The 22,188-nt window shown below is 40.0% G+C and overlaps 2 protein-coding genes across 2 annotated transcripts; one reads left to right on the forward strand and one right to left on the reverse strand.

The window, feature by feature from the left end:
- Positions 1-195: 195 nt before the first annotated feature.
- On the reverse strand, positions 196-13,990 carry tbc1d2b (TBC1 domain family, member 2B). The gene is given in 14 exon segments (XM_068723210.1): positions 196-2,234; positions 2,566-2,687; positions 3,957-4,142; positions 4,396-4,513; positions 4,604-5,098; positions 5,665-5,861; positions 6,078-6,188; positions 6,332-6,754; positions 8,598-8,851; positions 9,003-9,157; positions 10,223-10,397; positions 12,625-12,775; positions 13,578-13,924; positions 13,927-13,990. Coding segments are annotated over 14 exon segments (2,985 nt in total). The 5' UTR covers positions 13,982-13,990; the 3' UTR covers positions 196-2,038.
- Positions 13,991-16,818: 2,828 nt separating this feature from the next.
- Positions 16,819-20,584, forward strand: LOC137881490 (SH2 domain-containing protein 7-like). The gene is given in 8 exon segments (XM_068723457.1): positions 16,819-17,012; positions 17,115-17,257; positions 17,742-17,908; positions 18,529-18,618; positions 19,054-19,219; positions 19,300-19,455; positions 19,567-20,235; positions 20,334-20,584. Coding segments are annotated over 8 exon segments (1,590 nt in total). The 5' UTR covers positions 16,819-16,861; the 3' UTR covers positions 20,382-20,584.
- The last annotated feature ends 1,604 nt before the right edge of the window (positions 20,585-22,188 follow it).

Genomic DNA, 22,188 nt, shown 5'->3' on the forward strand with positions numbered 1-22,188 from the left:
CAGGCTTTTGTGTCGGCAGAAGTCCCTCCCCCTGATGGCTCTATTATGAAACTGCATGCATGAGGGAGACCGGCTATCAATAAAGATGACATGTCTGGTGTATATTCTGAACAAGCATTTAAGGAACTGAGGATTACTACAGCAAGCTGTTTTCTTTTTTTTTTCCTTCTTATGAACACCTCCAGATGAGTCAGATCACAGTCAGTCAGCTGCTGTTTATTGAATTTGTCTTTTAACTGGTTTAACAAAAAAACATACAATGGCGTATTTAATTCTGTAACATAAAAGCTTTTCATTAAATGATACAGATTAACAATGAACAAGATACCATAGAGATTTACATACAAAAAAGTGAAGTGCCCTATAATATTCTGAAGTCATCTTGTCCTTACACGTGTGCAATACATTGCTGGGAAAAGCAAAAGAGAGAAAGAAATGAAAGAATAGGTGATAACATTAAACATAGCTTATATCATCAATATGAAACCGACAGAAAACAAAGAAAAGCATGCAAACCATGCTTAGAACAGATATGTATTAAAAATATGAGCAAACCTACTGTATGAGCCCTTTGACAAAATGACTGGACCCCAGACATCTTTCCATCTTAAACTGATCTAAGTTGAGTCTCATGAAAGACCTGCTCTCATGAAGACAAACAAATTGAATCTCTTCTTCTACAAGTTTTTTTTTCCATTCACATTTCCATCATTAAAACAACCACAATTCTGTCATTTGTTCACAAGTTCAGGTGGTCCGTCAAAAAAGTTAGGCGTGGTGCTTAGGCTGACAGTACAATAAAGGTAGTCAATTATGTAACTAACAGCAAAAAACATCTGTCAACAGCAAGTAGAGTCAAGTAACATAAAAATAAAGGAAATTAAAAGTTATTACAAACTGTAAACAATATATCAGCACACAAGAGAAGGGGCAAAGAGAGAAAACCTGCTTCCTCTCTTGTAGATTACCATTCAAACAACAGTTGTACACTGTTGTTAAACCAAATATAAACGTGGTTTTGTTAGTTTTTGTCTGTTTAACAGCAAAAATTGTAAAACAAGTGTAATAGAGAATATGGTCACAGTGCTAAAGAGTAAACTGTCTTCTGTAAGTACCTAGATGTGGAAGATGGAAAAATGTTGCCACACTCCTGAAACACTTCCCTCAGATTAAAAACCATATTTCTATTTTCAATCATGTTGACAGAGTGACTTCAAAGCCATTTTGTACAGTACATCAAACTCTAAATCATTCTGTGTTGAGGGTACATGTGAACTAGTGTAAACACTGGGCAGACAAATGTTATACTGCCACACTGAGGACAATGAATGCAAATACATCTGAAAGGTAATTCCAGCATTATGCATATACTGCATATCTTGCAAAATTCAAACACAGTTTTTCCCAAAATGTTCCACGTGCTGTTAATGCGAGTGATAATAAGTGGGAAGATTACGTTTCTGATCCTTGGTTTGATAGGAAATCTTTGTGTAACCTTTAGGGGCTGGAATGATATGTACAATTTTGGAACAACTTGGTGATCAGAAGGCTCAAAGATTCAAATTTTAAGTTTCAGCAAAATTGGAATTTCAGCAAAAGATTTAGGTAAACAACTTTAAGACATATGAAAGGGACTGGGGGCAGAGAAAGCAAAAATTAAAACAAGAGTAAAAAAAAAACAATCATTCCTTCAACAGACATAAAATCGCTAACTATTAAAAGATCACAGCCATGTTTATAAAATACTGATTGGGACTGCAAGAGTGTAGCTTGGCATTGAAAGTTGAAGAGCTGTGCATACGGCATATACACACAAGCATACAACATATAAAGCATTTAAATGGCAGGAATACTGATGGAAAGCCCATTTGGCCTGTAAAGTTTTGTTCTTTCGACGAAAAATGTATAGAAAGTTGATTGGTCCGGCTCTGATACCAAATCCAACTATCTTTTCAAAAAAATCCCTTTACAACTGGAACACATGACCGGCGTATAAAGATGATCTTTTTGTCATCATACTTCAGCGACAACCTTAATGTCAGTTATCCTCCTCATCGTCGCTGACGAAGCTCCGTCTGTCCTGACTCGTCTCTCTCTCCCTGAGGAAGGTCTGTCTGATCGCCTCCAGCTCGGTCAGCTCAAGACGGACTTTCTCCAGATGGAAGGAGCGGCGGTTCTGAATTTGTCGCATGGGGAAAGGGTTCATGTCCCCGAAGGCGATGTTCATCAGCTTCCTGGAAAAAAGACAGTCTTGTCAGTATGGGATGGATGATTATTGTTCTGCATGCTCTGTGCTGTGCAGATTTGACATCCTGTTGTCCCAGTTTTATATATTTGTTGTAGGTTATTATGTGTATTTCTTAACAATATCTCCCAGAGAAATTTTTGAACAACTATTATGACTATTCTGTATTTTTAATGCAAAACTCACAGACCGTGGGCAACCAGTGTTTTGTCCATGCAGCAAGAAGATATGATAAGCTATTCCAAGGTTAATTATCTTGCTCCTTATTACTGCAGACACAATGTCCCCAGAAATATGAAAACAAATTCCAGTTGCTATACCTTGAATCCAGGATGGTGCGTGTAAAGTATCTAAGATATTTAAAGATGGCTGTGGAGTCCTGCAGCTTCAAAAACTCTTCCTCTTTGTACTTGAAGAGAGCGAGGGCAAAGCGAAATATGATCTGTGGAAAAAAATAAACAAAGCTGTGATATCCACCTCACAACTTTTCATGCGTGACCGTATTTATCTCTTTAAGAGGAATGTCTGAACATGCAGGACAGTACAGTCTTTACTGTCTTGCTATGAGGCAAAAGCTATTTAAGAAGTGAACAGCTGAAACACTATGATTCCCACCACAGACTACAGGGTCTATATTAATAAAGTGTCTATAGTCAATAGTTTCATATCCACAATGGATCACATGACTAACTGTTTGTACTCATGGTGATGAACCCACAGGGAATTATCACCCAACTCTGCAGTTCCACTCAGCTCCACAGAGATTTATGGCTTTCACAACTCTGACTGTGTCGTTTTCAGCTACAGCAGGCAGCTATTTCTCATGAAAACGTTCCAAAAACTCTAACTCTAAATATAACGGCAGACAGACAACGTTTACGTGACTAGCTGGTGAACATATACGGAGAACTTAGAAGCTACAAAGCTAGATGTTTGTCTCAGGTGATGGTGAACATCAAAAATTAAAGTGAATATTGGACTTCATCACAAACACGACTCCAAATTAATTCTAATGCTAGGTGTCTGCTGGATATGTAAATTACAAACAAGTTCACAATGATACTTTTAAAAGCTGATCGATAATACAGATCGTCAGTTTGGTGTCCACAGCTCGTCTCCGCTGCCCCTAAGTGGGCAAAAATCTGTTATTGCAGCTTTAATGCTGGATTCATTTATATTTTTCTACTACATGCTGAAAAACACATAGTGCTGATATATTTTCGGTTAAAAGTTGATGTTGTTTATTTGGATACTCAAGAGCAGCTGTTGGTAACATTGAGTACATGTTAAGAATAGCATTCTATACGCATGCTTTCACACACATACATACATAAATACACTTACATCACAAACCTCACTTCTTGTAGACATGAAGAAGAAACGCAGAGGTGGGTGATAATGTTATATAGGGATTTTTCCCCATTAAAAATAGGAATTTGATGCATTATTAGTAAAACATAAATAGTGGGGCTTTAACTTTGTATACCCATGGCCGTTGGCAGGGTATAAGAGGTCTGGAAAAATCCAAACACAAATGTTGATTGGATAAAGTAGAACAAATAAACTGGGTAAACTCTTGTATACGTAAACAAAAAACTAATCCAACATACCATCTGTAGATGAAGGCAAAATGAAAGACAACACATTTCTCCTTATCTCATGTCAAGACAGAAATCTGATCTGATGTTTTACTTTCTCTTCTGGTTCTCACCTTAGGACCTTCATATAGAAAGGAGTCCCACATCTTGAAGAGGATGTCGCTCACCACACTGTCCACAAACACCACCAGGAACCAGTTGAAAGTGATGAGGGAGAAGTCCACCTTGTACTGCTCAAAGTGGGCATGAAGACGAGGGAGCTTCTCACTCATCAGGTCCTTGAACACACGCTGGTCAACCTGCAAAAAGACAACACACACTTACGTCCTTTATTGCTGACAATAAAGCACAGCAGAAGAACGCATGGGGTCAGATCCAGCAGAGAGAAAGAAAGCAAACAGTGCTGATTACTGTGCTACATCCTTTGTATGATAATGAGCCGCACAGTCACATGAATATGACATCCCTGACACCAGAGAAACGTGTAAACTCTAGTCAGGAAGCTGCAACTTTTCCCTTTGTCCTCCAATGCTAGAATATAACCTTATTCACCTGTGAGCCCAGCAGAGTCTTGGTGTAATAGTCTCTTGGCATGAAGACCTCCACAATGGCTATAAGGCTCCAGAAGGCGTCCTCTTGGTCCAGATAGAGCAAGGCGATAGCTGCCAACCTGAAGAAATAAAATGCAATAAAAAGGAATAGTTACAAGGCATAGACGGACAGAAGGATAGAAGGAGAAAAACCAGAACCCCTCCTGTACCTGTTTAGCCCCTGACAGTAGCCGATATCTGGATTCCTCCAGGAGAAAGCCATCAGGACATTCCTGAGTTTCTGGATGCCGCCTGCACTTGGTGAGGAATAGTGCTTGTTGTTGGGCAAAGTACGCATCAAATCCAGCTCGATCTGCTTTGAGGCCGGGTTGGGCTTGTCCCTTGCAACATTTAGTAAGGTCTCATAGTAGTCAGGCGGCAAGTTGTCGCGAAACTTCTTGACGTGGAAGGAGACACACCAGCGCCACACCTGGGACCGGTGCTCATGGGGCACGCCGTAGCGAAACAGGGCCTTGAGCTCAGGGGAGCGCACCAGGTCTCTGTTCATAGTGCTGGCCAGATAGTTCTCCCACTTCACCCCGATGGACACCTCCTGATCCGTCATGGATAGAGACTTCAGCTCCAGAGCTCTCACCTTCGCAACCAGCCTCTCCTCCTCTTCCTCCTCCTCGGGGACAGTCTTGAAGCCAAATGTGTCATACTCACTGATATCAAAATCAAGGAAGAGAGAAAATGCAGAAAAATGATGTTCAACAACACTTTTAGCGGGACCCACATTTGGTTAATCTCCTACATCACTCAGGGATTGCCTGAATTTCTAACAATACATTTTAACGAGCCTCAAAGGACATGCCTGAGCTTGCAAAGAAGTCAGAGCAACATCAATAGCGAACAAAGTACGAATTAGCAGAGCTAGTATTTCCAGTCAAGAAAAATTAAAACAGATATGAGGACTGCATTACATTTGGGCCTATTAAGGCTACTGAGGCAACACGAGCGATTATTTCTCTCCTGCAATGGATTTGTCTGTGATTTGTTGTTAGATTTTGTTCAAATTATACTGAGACTACATTGTGATGTCATCTACATTTAGCTGTTTATCTTCGCAAAACATGTATAAATGTTAAAGTGCTGGAAAATAGTTTTCATTTGCTTTACAACAACAACAACAACAAAACTTAAATAAATTAGTTAGAAATATAACGTAACTTTCAATATGAACAAAACATAAAAGCAGAATTCAATGAAGGCTTTTTGGCATAGTCTGTACCTGACAATATTTGGTTTAAAGATGGGGTGCTCTTGCTGGTCGGAGCTCTCTGCCTGCAGCGCATCCTCTAATAATCGGGAGATGACTTCTCGGGCTGGGCTCTGCTCTGAAGACGAACATACGGGGGTCTTCACTTCTTGAAGCAGCACCAAAAACTTACTCTCCACCTGACAAAGCTTTGCCTCCAGGGCCAAATACTGCAGCAAAGACAACAGAGAAATTTAATCAGTGTTTTTGCTCTAATAACCGACAGCAGCAAGATTATAGTTTGTTATTCATTGTTCATACTTGGCATTTTTAGGTTTAGGGGGCACCAGCTAAGGTCAATACTGGACTTCCCCTACAAGCTACTCAGACTTCCTGTTTCTATTATCAGAATAATGCAACATTAACCGACCAACACAGGATAGTACCTTTGCTTCTAAAGTCTTTTCTCTACTCTCAGCGTTTCTGCGTAACACTGTCAGCTCCAGGATCTCTTTGTTCAGGAACTTGTTCTGGGATTTGTAGCCTTGAAGACTGTCCTGAAATTGAAGAAACACATGCACAGTTAATCAGACGACAAGAAGCTAAAGAAATAATAATCTGTTCTCTATGCATTTATACACTCAAAGTCCTCAAAATCTGTATAATTTCTATCAACTATATATCGTGTTTCCCTCTGTACCTTCAGGATGTCCATCTCCTCCTGATCTTTGTTGGGGGACGGTGAGCCGTCGTTTGGAGTGCCGCTCTGCTCTGAACTCTCCTGTGACAGCTTGATGATGACTTCATCCTTGGCCTGGATGGTCTCCATCAGCATCCCCAGCTGGTCGTTTATCTCCCCCACCTTTATCTTCAGGCCCTTCAGCTCTTGTTGCAGACTCTCCTTCTCCAAGGCGAGGCGCTCCATGTGGCCACACAAGTCCAGGATCTGTCCATCTCTTTCCTGAAGCAGAGCCTCCAACTGGCCGGTCTCATGCTGGGTCACTGCCGAACCTTGAGTCTGGTCTGAAGCTGCGGATGAATCTGGAGCCGGGGTTGGACGGTGCACTGGCTGCCTATCGCACTGGGAGGTTCTCAGAGTCTGCTGTAAAAGTCTCACCAACTCCTGATTGAGTAAAGAGGATTTTTGTTTTGTTTTCTAGGATTATGCCTTAAAACGTGGTCGCCTGGTTCACAGTAAAAATCAATATGTTGAATTCAATGTTCACTGTTTGTCTTTGTGGGGCAAATTCACAAACATGTAATAAAAAAAAAATCTAAGAAATGCTCTCTTTAAGGACAGATGCATATTCTGTATGCTGAGATTTTACTTATTTAAGGGCCATATTTAAGGTCTGAATTTGAATTACATTTCATCAGTTTTTACACCAACATGTATATTATATCATATAACATGATTTTTTTTTCTACAACTAACAACAACAACAACAATAAATTAGTTTATTTAATGTAAAAAACAAAAAAAGGGAAAAAAAATGTAAAACAATTCTATTATTTTCTCCCTTCTCACAAACACCTCTGATCGTTCAGCTAAAACGAAGACCACCAAACATCACAAACAATGAGAAAACTTTAAGGAAATAATCACATTATACTTATATACCATTTCACACCACAAAGCCATTCTATGGTTGATGTTTAGGGTGTTATGAACGAGCTAAATTGCATGAGGATGCATCCGGTGAGAAAACCTGCTGTTTCACACTGTTTACTGCCGTAAGCAGCAACATGTAACACAGCATCACAATGTCAAGATAACTTATTTCATGTAATGACAGAGCATTTAATTCAGTAACACAAGATTACCATCTATATCATTAAGTAAATACTGTGACTAATGTGCAAATAACAAAGCCCTCTGAGGCAAATTTGTGATTTGTGATTTTGGGCTATACAAAAATAAATTGAATAGTCTCCCACATTTGCCCTTATGTAAGTGGTCACACTGATGCAAAACTTACAGTTTTCATTGGAAACTATTTTGTGAACAAACCATCCACAGAGAGGTGTGAAGACTAAATTTTTGCACAGCCGACATCGTTTCTTTATTGTGTTTAAACACCATGAGCACCATAAACAAGCGAGAGTACGTGGGGACTTTGCAACGTTGCAAAATTCAGTCGAGGCCAAGCATTACCTGGAGGCCATAAATCAACAGTAGTAACAATAAAATGCCACCTTTGGTCCGTCCCATTGAGCAGAACAATGTCAGCTGTGACTGAATATTTCCAACAACACTTATGCAGTTCCAGCCAGTTGAGTCAGATACTCTGTTACTGGGTTAATTCTTGTTAACGTTTGAACTGGCAGTAAACCACTTTACAGGGGAAGCGTACACACATACATTATATATTCATCTGGCGAGCGTTGCAGCTATTGTGATCAACCGGCTGGTCTCAAAACACTAAAACAAGAACAGAACAGAGTAATGGGAAGGAACGTCGCAGCTGCGATTGTTGTTAGGAGAACTGCTGTTTCCTCGTTTCTCGCTTAAGCATGACTAATCATTTGCTGTCTTCCTGTATTAGTGGGAGCATCAGGATTACACCAAACCGCTAAGTCAGACACCACAACCAAAGCCTTGGGCCGAATTCAAAGATGAAAGTAAAAGCAGCATGGTATTACCCCTAATGTGGGAGATTTAATCCTGGAGATTTAATGGTTCATGTGAAACCCATCAACTCTTTGAGATATCACAATTACTATTAAAAGGAAACACCATTGCTAAGATGAACAACAGAGTGAATGGACAAGAGAGTTTTCAGGAACCAGGTGATGACAACATTTTGTACAATTTCTAAATAATTGTAACCACTTCCCCATACTCTTTCTGGAGACAACTCTACCCCTGAATGTCATGTTTTCATGTCATCCATATATACGTGAATGACATTCTTTCTTTAAATGCAATTAAATTGGGTGAAATAATGAGCGTGAGAGAACGGTACCTTCTGACTGGCCAGCTCTTCTCTGAGTTTGGCCTGCTCGTGGTGCATGCGGCTCAGTTCTTCCTGTTGGCTCTGGAGGCGAAGCTGCATCTCCAAAGGTTTGCTGCCGTTACACTCCACTGGAGAGCTCTCCGCACTGCGCGTCTCAACGTTGCGCCCAAACCTCCCTGAGCCCATCATGTCTCGAAGCAAAGGCTTCTTAGGCCGCGATGAGTTGCGCACAAAGTCGAAAGTAAACGCCGACCCAAAGGAATCTGAGAGAGGAGAGATAAAGAAGTAATAAAAGTGAATCAGGAGGATGGAGCCGTCCATCGTTAGTCCATTTGTCATAGTATTGAGCATATGAGTGGCGCAATAACAGACAATTCTTCTCAGGAGAATGTAATGACTATGAGTATTACGTACGTCTGTGTGTGTCTGGATGATGTTTCTGCTCAGGGAAGTCCTTGGTTGGAGCATCCACCAGCTCCCACTCCTCTGCGCTGCTGTTGCTGTTGGTATAAAACACACTGCGTCTGCTCTCCCCTCCTCTGCCCGGCCGCAGATAAGACATGGAGTTCCTGACAAAACAGAAAACAGATGAGAGTAGGAGTAAAACCATGGAGCTTCAGTGTGAATGCTTTTCCAATCGTCAGGGATCAAGGGCAAACTGCAGGGAAGCCTGATGCCTCGCTACTTTGTTAATGGTAACATGAGCCTTTGTTGAGGTCTTTATAGTTTACACACAGCGGCTAACAGAACTCACACAAAACAGATTGATGTGTCCAGGTTACACTTAATGGGAGAGCATAACTTACAAATAAAGTGACTATATAAATTAAAATAAAAGATAACATAAATGGAAGGCATTCTTGAATATAAAATGAACAGCGGTCATGTCCATCATATGAGAGCCATACAGACTTGTGTTGTTCACACTTCTAAATGTGAGATCACTGCAACCACATGACTATTTGTGTGCAGCTGAATGCAGTTCTTGCCTTCCTCACACCACGTATACACCCGACGTGTTTCAGCCACGTGTTTTCGTCATTAGCCTCACGTCCATTTGATGGAAAAAACACTTCAATTTGTATCAATGCATTTGTCAACAGCAGCCCCACAACGGACTCACTCTCGCTTTATGAGCATAGCTGAGACCTGAAACATTTCTCAACATCACATTTCTGCTGAACTCATGAGTAACAACTGCAGAAACTCTTATAAAACTCTATGCATTTCAAAATATGAGAAGCTACGTCTTAAAAAGGCAAAACAAACTGGTGAGGACACATGCTTTAAGCAGCTCAAATGCTCCAAGATTCCTGCTCACCTCTCTTTCCATCACAAATTCCCAAACATTTCACATTTTTAGCATTTCAGTGTGTTGCATCATTTGAATAGATGTGTTGTTTGGCCCTAAAGGGGAACTGTTGATGGCTGCATACTAGAGCAACCAGTAAACTATGGATCAAACCATTTCCTCTCATTGAGCCAACCTCAAGAACTGAAGAGGTCTCTTCTTTTGCTCAATACAGCTCTATTGGGGCATACAGCAGACAAACTAGTTGTGCCGGTTTGGCAGGAAATAAAAAACTGTGGGTACAATATCATCTAGCCTGCAGAAAGCATTTGTCCAGCCTTACCTGAGTTCTGTACCGAAGTTTTTGAGGGAGAAGTTGAGGGGGTTCGTGGACGCAGCAGAAGGCCCTCTGGCTGACTGGATACCCACCAGTCCCCCGCCATCGGTATCCGTCTCCATGGCGAAGTCGCTGCGGACCTTCTCCATGCTGTCACTTAGCTTATCAAAGACAGGTGCATCTGAAATAAAACATATATTAGAGTCAATTAGATCAGCTACATAATAACATGGCATTACTCATTACTGCTATTTGGCAGGACTGCAGCTATATTTCAATTATTTCTTTGGGTAATTAGATTATCGTGGGCCTTAGTGCTTTCGCGAGTAAAGTAAAGCATATCTTGAGTCACCCAGAATGATATTTACAGCAGAGTGGGTTCAAGAGCAGCCAAATAATACAGTATGTAGCCATTTTGAGCAAAGAGGGGTAAATATAAAGTTTCCTCTTTGTATGGAATTTCCTTGGAAAGTGTGGGAACATTCTGTAAAAGGTCAAACAGCTCCACGTTATGCTGTCACACCCAAGAGGAAAGCCAGTTGTAACCACATAGTTGTTACACTGCAATCTAAGTATGACTATGATCAGACTCCTTCTGCTCTGATACAATCTTTGATAAAGAAAAACAATCCCTGTCATCTTCTCTGCGCCTAAACCCAAAACTGTGCCAGCTTTAATTAATACGGCAAATAAGTTTCACAGCATGGTTTGTTTGGGTTTGTTGTATCTAAACTTTTAAACTCAGTAATTACTACCATGTAATCTTGCATCTTGGTTATACTGTGAAGAGAAGCTTTGGCATGTTAATCTCTTTCACTAGCCATGCAAAAAGGACATGAAACATTGAATGTCCCCTACGCAGCTAGAGGGAGAATTCCAGTTAAAGAGACATTAATGATTTCACATGCATTTCCTGCTCCTTCACATTTCATCACAGTTTGCTGACAAAAGGTCAAAGACTTCTCAGACAAAAACAACACATTGCGTGGAAAAAAAAAATAAAACATCTGATTACTTTTAAGCACAGTTGTATTCTATATATTTACATGGGGCTGAGCAATGTTGACAAAATCAAGTATTACAATATGTTGGACTACCTGTATTTATTATAAACAGTGATAACATGGGTAGTTGTGCTCTTTTAAAACAGATGTACAAAAAGGACATCTTTTTAAAAAGCTAAATATTAGTGATGTGAATGTTATGACAGGAAAAGGAAGAGGCGTTCACAGTTAATGTCACTCAGCTAGAATATCAAGAACAAGTTGAAGAATTAGTGTTACTTAACCGAAAGCAACCTTGAAGACCAGAAAAACTAAAACTATGTTTCTATAGAATAATCACTGAACTCTCAAAGACAAAATCTTGTCTGAGATCATAATACTAACCCTTTTAGTTCCACGTCAAAAACTTAGTTTTTGTGTTTATCTTAATCGCAAAGTCTCTGACTAGCTTCAAACATGGATGTATTAGAACATTTTATTTTTCAAGATAACCAGGGCTGTTTGAAAAAATAAAAGAAACATTTGCTGTGAATAGCTGCATTTAAGAATTATGATGGGTCATATAAATATAGGTTTGCCCCAAAAAATTATGTTACAAAATGGGTTCAGAAAGAACAGCCAATAAGAATAATAAGCCAAAAATGGATCAACTGCAACAACAAACTTCTATATAAAATGTGTACTGAACTTTTCTTTCAGTCATACGTTGTGACTAACCTGTCTGACTTCATGAGGGCCAAGGGTCACACCTACAATGTGAATAGTCTACAAAAGGAATCGTAACCAAACAATAGCAAATACTCAGTGAACTGTTTACAGCCTCTTTATGGGATAAAACTAAACTTTGGTACACACACACACACACACACACACACACACACACACACACACACACACACACACACACACACACACACACACACACACACACACACTTGCTTGCTTGGATCGCCATAACACTGTATGCTTAATAATATATTATACTGTATAAATGTATCCTCGTTTATATTGTAAATGTTGTTGAGCTGCATGTGTTCCTTTAGACATGTTACAGTGGCAGATACTTGAGGGGAAACTTGAAAACAGCAAGTTTTTTTTCTTTAAATGCACTCAAATAAAACACTGAGATAAAGTTGATGTGAACTCTTTTCCCGTTTGTTAATTCCTCATTTAATCAATGCTTGACAAACCCACTCCTTCGTGCTCGTTCTGTATGAACTCGGGAACCTGGCAACTTGTGTAAATATTAATCCATCAGATACAGGTGTTTACTTTCAGCTGGTGCCGGGATGTGAAGAGACTGAGCAGTGGAAACGGGTGTCCATGCACACCGTATATGTATATGTGTATGTGTGTGTGTGTGTGTGTGTGTGTGTGTGTGTGTGTGTGTGTGTACCTGCCTACCATTATCTTTCCCTACGAGGCCCGTGGGAGGGTAGGCCAGGGTCGGGGAGCTCCAGCTGTCTCTCTGACCAGAGCCTCGTGTGTTGCTGTACTCCCAACGTTTCTGCTGTAACTGCTGGAGCCAGTAATGCATCACCTGTCTGCTGGGAGCCTAGAGACAGACACACACACACACACACACACACACACAAGTTCACGCAAAGGTAACACAATTAAAGTCAAATACATATTGGAGATCTAAGGTTAAAAGGCAACTCAAACATCAATATAAACGGAATGACACCTTGGCTAGGAAAATAATAACAGCTGTGGAAATAACTAAAGCATATGAAGCAGCCCCAGAGCGCTTTAGATAGCAGGTCATTTAGGAATCGGTCATGTGAACGAGCACAGACGCCGGTTTCAGTCTCAGTTCCAGCCTCGGGCCATGCAAGCTGTTTGGTATTAACCATTCGTACCATCTGCTGAAAATGCTCCAGACTTGAGTGGGCAGCCAGGCTGAGTGAGACCAGAGACACCTGTCTGTTGGCACTGAAACCAGTCACAGTCATGTGACAGCAGAGAAGATCACGTGAGATGATTGATCGCAAAGCAGGGGTGTCATGAGGGCAGATGAGCTCATGTAAGACTGAGCCTAAAATTATCTCTACATGTAAACAGTGGACTGACAGTGTGTGTGGGGCATTCAGCTGACTCGTGCTGACAAAGCTCTTGTCTGGTAAACACGTGTAGCCCGATTTTTCTTCTTCTTTTTTTTTTTTCTTTTTTTTAAAGCCAGCTTTTCTTAAAAGTTGTCAAATCACGACCGTGTCAGCAGAAGTCTTTGCACGTCCGACTAAAATCAGAGCTGAGAATAAAACAAGTCAGAATGGGTGTGTCTGCGTTTTCCACACTGAAGAAAGGAAGTGACAAATGACAGCAAAGCAGTGAAACACATGCAGAAAAGTTTATACCTTCACGAGAAACTCCTTCCCGGTCGTGCGGATCTCAAACTGACCCTCTTCCCCCTCCACGTCGTAGCTGAAGCACGCATCGCCTATTTCGATGTGCCCGAGCGGCAAGGCATCTTGAGGAGTCTTGAAGTAATACAAGTAACATTTCCTCGGATCGTACACGAACCACCTCGGCTTGTACCCTCTCAGAGGCCCCTTGCCGGACAGTTTGTTCAAGTACCCGCACAGCTTGGAGGCCTGCTCCTTCGCTCCCTCGACCTCGGCCACATCCACGGACCTGGTGGCCACAATCCGCGAGACCGTGCAGGGGCTTGCTCCGCTGCCATCCTCCTCTTCGTGCATCTTTCCTCGAAGTATCTCCTTCGTGCAGCGCAGCGGATGCCCACTACTGTTTCCATCCGCATGACTGCCTGCCTTTTTTTGAGAGGGTAGCATGGGAGATGTAGTTTATTTCAAAGGTGACGCGTGTGCGTGTGCAAAGTGTATGAGGCGGCAGCACCGCTGGGTGGTGGTGTTAAACCAGATGTGCAACCCGAGATACTCCAGCAGCTACAAATGGTAAACAGAAAAAGAATAACTCCTGTTTTGTTGTTGATTTACAGACATATTCGCCATATCTGGTCATTATAAAATATTGAAATTCCTCAAAATTGGAAATATAAAATACAAATACCTAAAATTGTCAAGTGAACATGGCTGGATGAACCCGAGGGTAGAACGTTGCTGTTGGGGCCCCTGTTACACATATGCCTGTATGTTAGCTTCAGTAGAGTACTCAACTAAAAATAAATGTCTTCTTTTCAAAATGATATGTAAAAATACTAAACTACAGTATCTGTAGTAAAAGTACATGTTAGGCAGAATGGGTCATGTCAGTGTTATATTATTTTAATATTCTATTGTTATTGATGTGTTAATATATATATTTTACTTTAATATTGTTTTTAAATGCTCCAAATACTTTTGGGGTGGTTTAATTTTTAAGAACGTGTCATATTTAATAAAGTCATCGTATGTTTTGTATGTAAATAGTGATACGTAACTAGTACTGTAACTATAGCAGTAACTAGTACTGTAACTATAGCAGTAAAATGTACATTTGTCTCTATAATAGAGTGGAATCGAAGTATGTAGTGAAATAATTCAAGTTAAGTACTTCAAAATTGTACCTAAGAGTAGTACTTGATTAAATGCACTGCCAAGCGGTATTTCTTCGCTGGCATAATGCAAGTTGACCCAAGGTTTCTCATTGTCTATTACTTAGTGTGATAATTTGATGAAAAACAACAATATTATAAATGTGCACCATGTGACCACAATACAAACCAAATTAATAGCTAATAAGCAAAGTAACTTGACAACCATTGATCAATTTCCTGGTTAGATTTTGGCTTGAGACCTTTTTTGCATACCATTGCCTTCTTTCTCTCCCCATGTTACCTGTATTTACCTATACTATCAATAAAGGCGAAAACAAAAACCATAAAAAAACATTTCCATCCAAATTATCAAGTAAATTAAAAAGGGATGCACTGAAATACAAGAACAGCACCTACAACATTTTATTACAGTAAGTAAAATGAAATTAGTTACAGTATATTGATCAATAAATCAATCTAGTTCACAGTAGTTTTATCACCAACGTATAATCTGTGATGTTGACATTCACTTAACTATGTTATTCACAGTGTGACTCATACAGTAAGACGGAGGTCTAGAACAGAACACACATTAGCCTGTTGGAATATTTCCTACTGGGCTCAGAGTTCATTCTGGAGCTGCCCAAAGCTGTTCAGCGTGCTTCAGGTTGATTGATGGTTGTAGAGGTGAACATGCTAAGACATGATGTATGTGCTTCCTAGACATGTCTGACTCGACTCATGCTTGGATATACGCCAATTATTTTCCCCATTGAAACAACAGTGAAAGCCAACAACAATCGAGCTGTGCAACTTGTGTTTTTATTTTGTTGGTCAGATTGAACTTTGGCTTGCTTAGGTTGTTTGTCAGGATGCTTGTTCAACCCTCACATTTAAAGGTGATGTGCTGAAGTTTTGGTGGAATGACATTTTACAAACCTCAACTGACTTGTGACATTTAAAAGACCCACATCCCCCTCATACAGTAGGTATGTCGCCAGAAGACTGAAGATTGATCTTAGGAGCCTTTTGTCTGGTACCTGTCTGATAACTCTGCCTCCTTTTCTGTTTATCTGTTTGCCTCACAGCTGCAGTAGATCAAATATTTTTGATGTTGTTCACACATTGATAATGGTACTATGATGATACTGTACTGTGCCTGTAACATTGGATCTTTGCGAACACGGAAACAGTGATAACATTTGACCCTAAACCACTCAACACCCCCAGAGGAGCACATAATGACTCACAAAGAAGTTTGAAACTGACAGATAGTACTGTTGAGATGATGTTGAAATACTAGGGCATGGTCATGTAGCACTACTTAGTCATACATGGAACATAACAGTACAATTATTGTGTAAACAGTGGCTGGGTCGATCGATAATAGGCTTTTCATTTCTATTATATGAAAATTGGAGAAAAAGCACACTTTGTAGACATTCAGAATCACACTGATCAAACTTTCAGAGACAGGTTTGCTCAGCTGCTTATAGGGAAAAGTAGCAGTGTGTTTTCTGAGTTCAAGGTAGGAGCAATGTTATCATTGGGGAATGCTGAGATCTCAGTGGAACCCCGCTCAGTATGACACAGACTCTCTCTGATTATGGTCTCTCCCCCAGAGGGATTTCTCATTGCTCACCACTGAGCAGAAACCAACAGAAAGATGATTCACAACAACTGTCTTGGCCATGGGGGGGAATGAGTTAGCTATATTTTTTTGTTTTATGACAACCTTAAAATCAAGACTGGGAAATATCTCATCTTATTATGGTTTTGTTTATGCCCTTTAAAGTATCTGTAGATCTTCCCAAACATTTCCATTTGTTCACGCATTTGGTAAGGCCTTTTCAGCCATTATCCAAATTCATTGCAAACCCAGGTCAGGAAACACAGAAGATCCACTGCTGACGCAACTTATCTCCCATTACTACAGTAATCAAACAGTCTGTGGTAAAACATCTCCCCTTGCAAAAACCAACGCACTCATGTGCACACAAACCACAGCTTACTTTCCGTTTCTCTTCAGGAAGCTCCAGCTTTGTTCAGACGTCTCTGTCATGCAAATGAGCTGTATGAACTCTGCTGTGCCGTTGCCGAGCAGCACTGCTTTCCAAGCCAGCGGAAAAATATGTGTAATAGTAAATGTCATCTGTCTATATCTCCCATGCACTGAAGGGTCATACTCCCTCAGAACAACCTCGGTTGGAGGTTACAGACTGTTCAGAAGTTGAGAGAAGCATTTGAACGTTTGCTGAAATGACACCAGGTTCAAACCACACACTCTCAAGGAAAGGTACGTACTCCATCTCAACTAAAAAAAAGAGCTTACATAATAACAGTTTTTGACATTTATTTTCAGCTTAGAATAAATTCATAATTGTCCATCTTTTTTTAGGGATTGAAAGAAATTGCTGTGTGCTGTACAGACAACAGAAACCCAGATCTGAGAGGATCTGCCACTTTTCAGGGTCTAGGACAAAGGACCAGAGACATACAAAATCCCCCTGCCTCAGGACCTGTCTGACGTTTTGCTTCAAGGTAAGTACTGTTACTAGATCCCCGCCGCACTCACCAGAACTGGTCCCCTCCTGCTTTAATGACTAACTCATTCATCACATAATCTCCATGCAAAGTAGAAGTTTGCGTAACATCGGTGTGATATTACAGCAGAGAAGGTCAATGTAAACAGAAGTCTTAGTGGAGTAAAAGGCCTTATTTGTTATAGAGGGAGAAAGGACTTTGGACATCGTGAATTTTCAATAGTTTTGAATATGTTAAATTAAATGATTAAATATTGTTACTTAACAGCAAATAAATAATATACAGTATATGTTAAAAGTTAAGATTAAGTACACACATGAATGAACATGTTATTTCCTGCAACAATGAGAGTGTTGAGCTGCTTTAGGTTGACGCCTCCTGGAAAATAAGCAAATTAGTCGGTTGAAATGCACTCTCACTGTCTATGTTTTCAAAATGAATGCTGGTTGTCTTCATCGGCTGTCTGTGTGGCTTTGATAAGGACCGGGCAAGGATGGAGCAAAGGGAACCAGCAGTTGACTCTCATGTTGAAGGGACTGATGGAAGACTCAGGGAACTGGCTTCAAAGTGGTTCATAGAGACTCAAGTGCCACTCATCGTCCACAACGGCTTCTTCCCCACGTGGTTCCTGGGCTTCATCACAAGAAAGTAAGTATTCATTGAGGAAATATTTCATTAAATGGTCAAAATAAATCTCAAGTGGGCTATGATGAGTCAAGTGTTGTTACTGTCACTACTGTTTTGCAGGTTAAGAATGAACTTTAACGCTCAATATTAGAAATTCTATTCTCCGAAGTGCTTTTATGTATTTTTCTATGTAGAATTATAAATAACTACTATAATTTACTAATACATAACTACTATAAAACTCTATTACAGATTTGTAATGAATGACCTGCTGCATTTTTTATATAGAAGGTGGATTTTATTTGTGAAGAAAATAATTGTGTATGGGTTATCACTGTATTATCTTAAGTCAGAGTGTACATCAGGTGCAGTGACATTTTAGCATAGCAGACATTTAAGACCTATCCTCTGGCAGACATACAGTAAACACCTACAGAACCTGTGTATTGGTAGGTTTATGAAAAAGACCTGAAACCAAATGGATTTTCCTCTGATGCAATGTAATTTCCAAGGTGAATTACGTGATCCGCCTTACTCCGCTCAAAATCAGCCTCACTGTTCCTGTAAGCTCAAGCCGTATTGGGCTTCTGGTAAAACACTTTTCAGTTTGTGTTTTAAAGTTGTTGGTGGTCTATCTACAGGGAGGCTGAAGAAATACTCAGAGAAAAGGAGCTGGGCTGTTTCCTGATCCGTCTCAGTGATAAGGCCATCGGATACATTCTGTCTTATAAGTGAGTATTGGTTTGCTCTGAACAACCTCTGATTGTGTTTTTTAGTCAGCTTATTTCAAAAGGAACCTTTTTCAAAATGAACCGCTCTATAATAATGTTTTTGAATGCAATTTTGACTTTGTGCCAAACATTCCCTCTGTATTCAATGCATCACATTTATTAGTATTTATATGCTTGCTTATAATATTCATGTATTATTGCATGTATATCTTCACAAATTAATACTGCTATACACATTTTAAAGTACAGTATGTAATGAGTATTTTAAAGAGCTCAGAATGAAACATGATACTTTCTTTTAATTTTTTTGTCTTAACCACAGATCTTATTTCAGTGATTTTAATCAAACTCCCATTTAAAATCGTTTTTTCAGCAGAAGAAACCCATTTTTTGTGTGTTTTTTTTAATCTAATTCATTTTAATTTCCTGTTGCAGAGGCAGGGATCGGTGTCGACATTTTGTGATTAACCAAAGTGAATCAGGGCAGTTTGTAGTGTGTGGAGACACTGAGGGACAGAACTCAGTCTCTGATCTCATAGAATACTACAAGGCAAGACCCATTCAGCCATTTGGAGAGTACCTGACATCTTCGTGTTTTGAGGTGAGACAAAACCCCTGAATCATTTTCTTTAAGTAACGTTGATCGAGAATGGAGGTCTAACTGGTGTTTTGTTTTTGCAGGCACTGGATAAAGAGCTGTATGATACCATCCAGGTTAGCCCTAAAGAAAAGCATGTGGCAACTGTCGGAGCTGTGAAGAACATGAGAAAACCACAGATTAACTCGGAGTCAGAGCAGCCGCCTGCACGGCCACCAAAGAGCAACAGGACCCTGGAGGCGAGTATAGTCCTTTATATAGAGGAAGATTATTCTGCTGTATATATTACAAATAAATTGTTGCTGTACCTCCAAGCTGATTTTAACAATCTGGCTTGTTTTTTAAAACAGGAAGTACCACCTTTGCCTCGGAGAAGCAGGCACCTTGTGCCCCTGAATGACCCGGACGGGGTTTTGTATGCTCAGCTCATGAAGCAATCACCCAGGGAGATCCCGACATTTCAACACATCTGCCAAGACTATCTCCCAGGAGATAATGTTTGGAGAGCTGAGAGATCCACAATCCAGGATCAGAGCAGGTGTAGTCCTCCATCTGGAGCAGAGTCTGTTTACTCTGAGCTCGGCCTGCTGGACAGCAAGAGCAGGTCTCTACCGCTTCTGGACAACATCTCTGATGGAGAGCAGTCCTACAGGCTGAGTGCACCCCCCCACACTCCTCCGAGACTTTCCCCCAAACCCGTCAGACAAACCACTAGCTTTGCCCCGCTGCCAGAAAGGACAGACTCGAGCAGCAGAGCAAGCAGCAGCCACAGCTTGGAACACATAAGTGACAATGCTGTCTATCACCTGGCTGGCAGGCCTGGTAGTCCACACACTTCATCCTCTGGGAGCAGATACGCTGAGGTCCCCAATGAAGCCGTTGTTGGCCGCTTCCCTCGTGACAACACTTATGAGCTGATTCCTGGCCACGAGGACACAACACCTGAACCCAACAGCAACACCTATGAGCCTCTGGAGGACATCAGACCCAAACATAAACACCCATCCTTTGGGTTAAAGGTTAGTAGTGTTGTCAAAAGCTTTCATTTGAACACTTGAAAGGTTGTTTGTGCATCCTATTTTATTTATTGATTAACTCTTTTTTTTACCTCCTGCAGAATGATAAATGGAAATGGCTGTTCCCTGAAGCCAAGAGGAAATGGTGAAGATGCTATCTTACCAGCTACTAATAAAACTGTTCACTTGTTTTTCTCTAACACTACAGTGGTCCTGCCTAATATACACTCTGTGAAAGCTTCTTTTCAACATGGGATTACATTTGCATAGCTATTCAAATTACATTTTCTGTATTTTTGCTTTTTAATGTATTTATTTATGCTATATTTAGATTTTCTTTTCCATATTTAAATAAATGACAGATTCAAAAAGGAAAATTCATAATTCTTTTCCTCAGAAAAAAAGGGTGTACTGTATCTACAACTGGTCTTGAAATACATTTTGCCCACTGGCTGCTACCATCAATGCTGCACTTCATTCACAGGAAACTTAATTTGCTTACAGATTTCAAACGGCTGCTTACAACTGCAATGAGGAAGTGTGTCAAATATGTTGAAATGGAATTCATTATCTTCCATCATCTGCTGCTCTTTTACTCTCTAATTATAGATTTAGTGGTATGCACTAAAACGACAGTATAACCTTTCTTAGTACTTGAATGCTTTCCATGGTCATAGTTATCTTTAGAAGTCATTACATACAGGAACAGATGCAGGACTGTTTTATGTAGAACTTGGGTGGCAGGTGTATGGAAATAAGATGTTTCCACTGAAAACAAACCATGATATAATAACTCACTCAAATATAAAATCATTCAGCTCGTAGGATCAACAATATTTTGAAATTTCAGTCATAATCTATTTCACAACATAGATAATGATGATAGTGTCACTGGAAAAGGAAATGTGTTTCACTTCTTCAAACAGAGAAACAAGATGTAATAAATGCCTGATTGTGTATCAGTGGGTTTCTGTACCTGTGAATAACACAATGCACTAGCTTCAGTATGCAAAAGAAGAGAAAACATATCCTAATTTTAATATAACACAGTTTTGTGGTACTGTGATGTGGATAGAGAATTACAATAACCCAAAATATTTCAAACATAGAATAATTGTTTAAAAAAACGTAACTTTAACCCCTATAACCACTTTTTATATATGGATTGCAGTGGATGGAGTTTGGTTAGTTCACAAACTGTATGAAAAAATACCTCATTGCTAAAATAAAACATATATATAATTAATAATCATAGCAAAATAAATGCTTAATATTCATCTGGAATGGTAAACAAATATTTGATAACAACTGTGTTATATTGTATTGTCAGTCATTTATTATCAGTTTATACACCAGCTACCGAGGCTTCACAGGAAAAGTTATAGTATTGCATAAGGCATTAGACATTTTACATCTAATGTCTGTACTAATCTCTATACGTTATGAATCAATTGTTAATCAATTCTTTAAATACTGCTAAATAGGGTTTACAAATGTTAAGAAAAAGAAGAAATAATAGGGTATTTTGATACCCAGCAAAAATGTCTTTATCTGCCATTGAGCAGTTTGTCAGATCTCCACTGTGGCCACGTTGTGAAAGTATTAGACACCATCTTAAATCCCATCAAATTAAAACAGACGAGGTCCTGCTGAGTGAGATCAGTATGAGTTTCACACACTGTTTGGCCTCGCTCAACCACAGAAACTTACAGAAACTTGCTTACAGTAATGGCTGCTTTACAGCTCCAGTATCACAGTGCACCAGAAGCTTCTCTGCTGGAATCATAATTAAACAGATGTTCTCTGTGAGACCAGTAATTAATGAAGCCACACAATCAGCACTGCATTGCCCTGAATATTTGGTGCTGCCCTCATAAAGGGGCTTGGAGATAAAGGAAGAATTAACTGGCTGCTCTGATGACTGCACACTGTTTAAGTGACTTCAACATCCTACCC

The sequence above is a fragment of the Cebidichthys violaceus genome, unplaced genomic scaffold (assembly GCF_023349555.1).
Source record: "Cebidichthys violaceus isolate CVI_PGR_0920_01 unplaced genomic scaffold, fCebVio1.0.p SCAF_3, whole genome shotgun sequence".
Classification (NCBI taxonomy): domain Eukaryota; kingdom Metazoa; phylum Chordata; class Actinopteri; order Perciformes; family Stichaeidae; genus Cebidichthys; species Cebidichthys violaceus.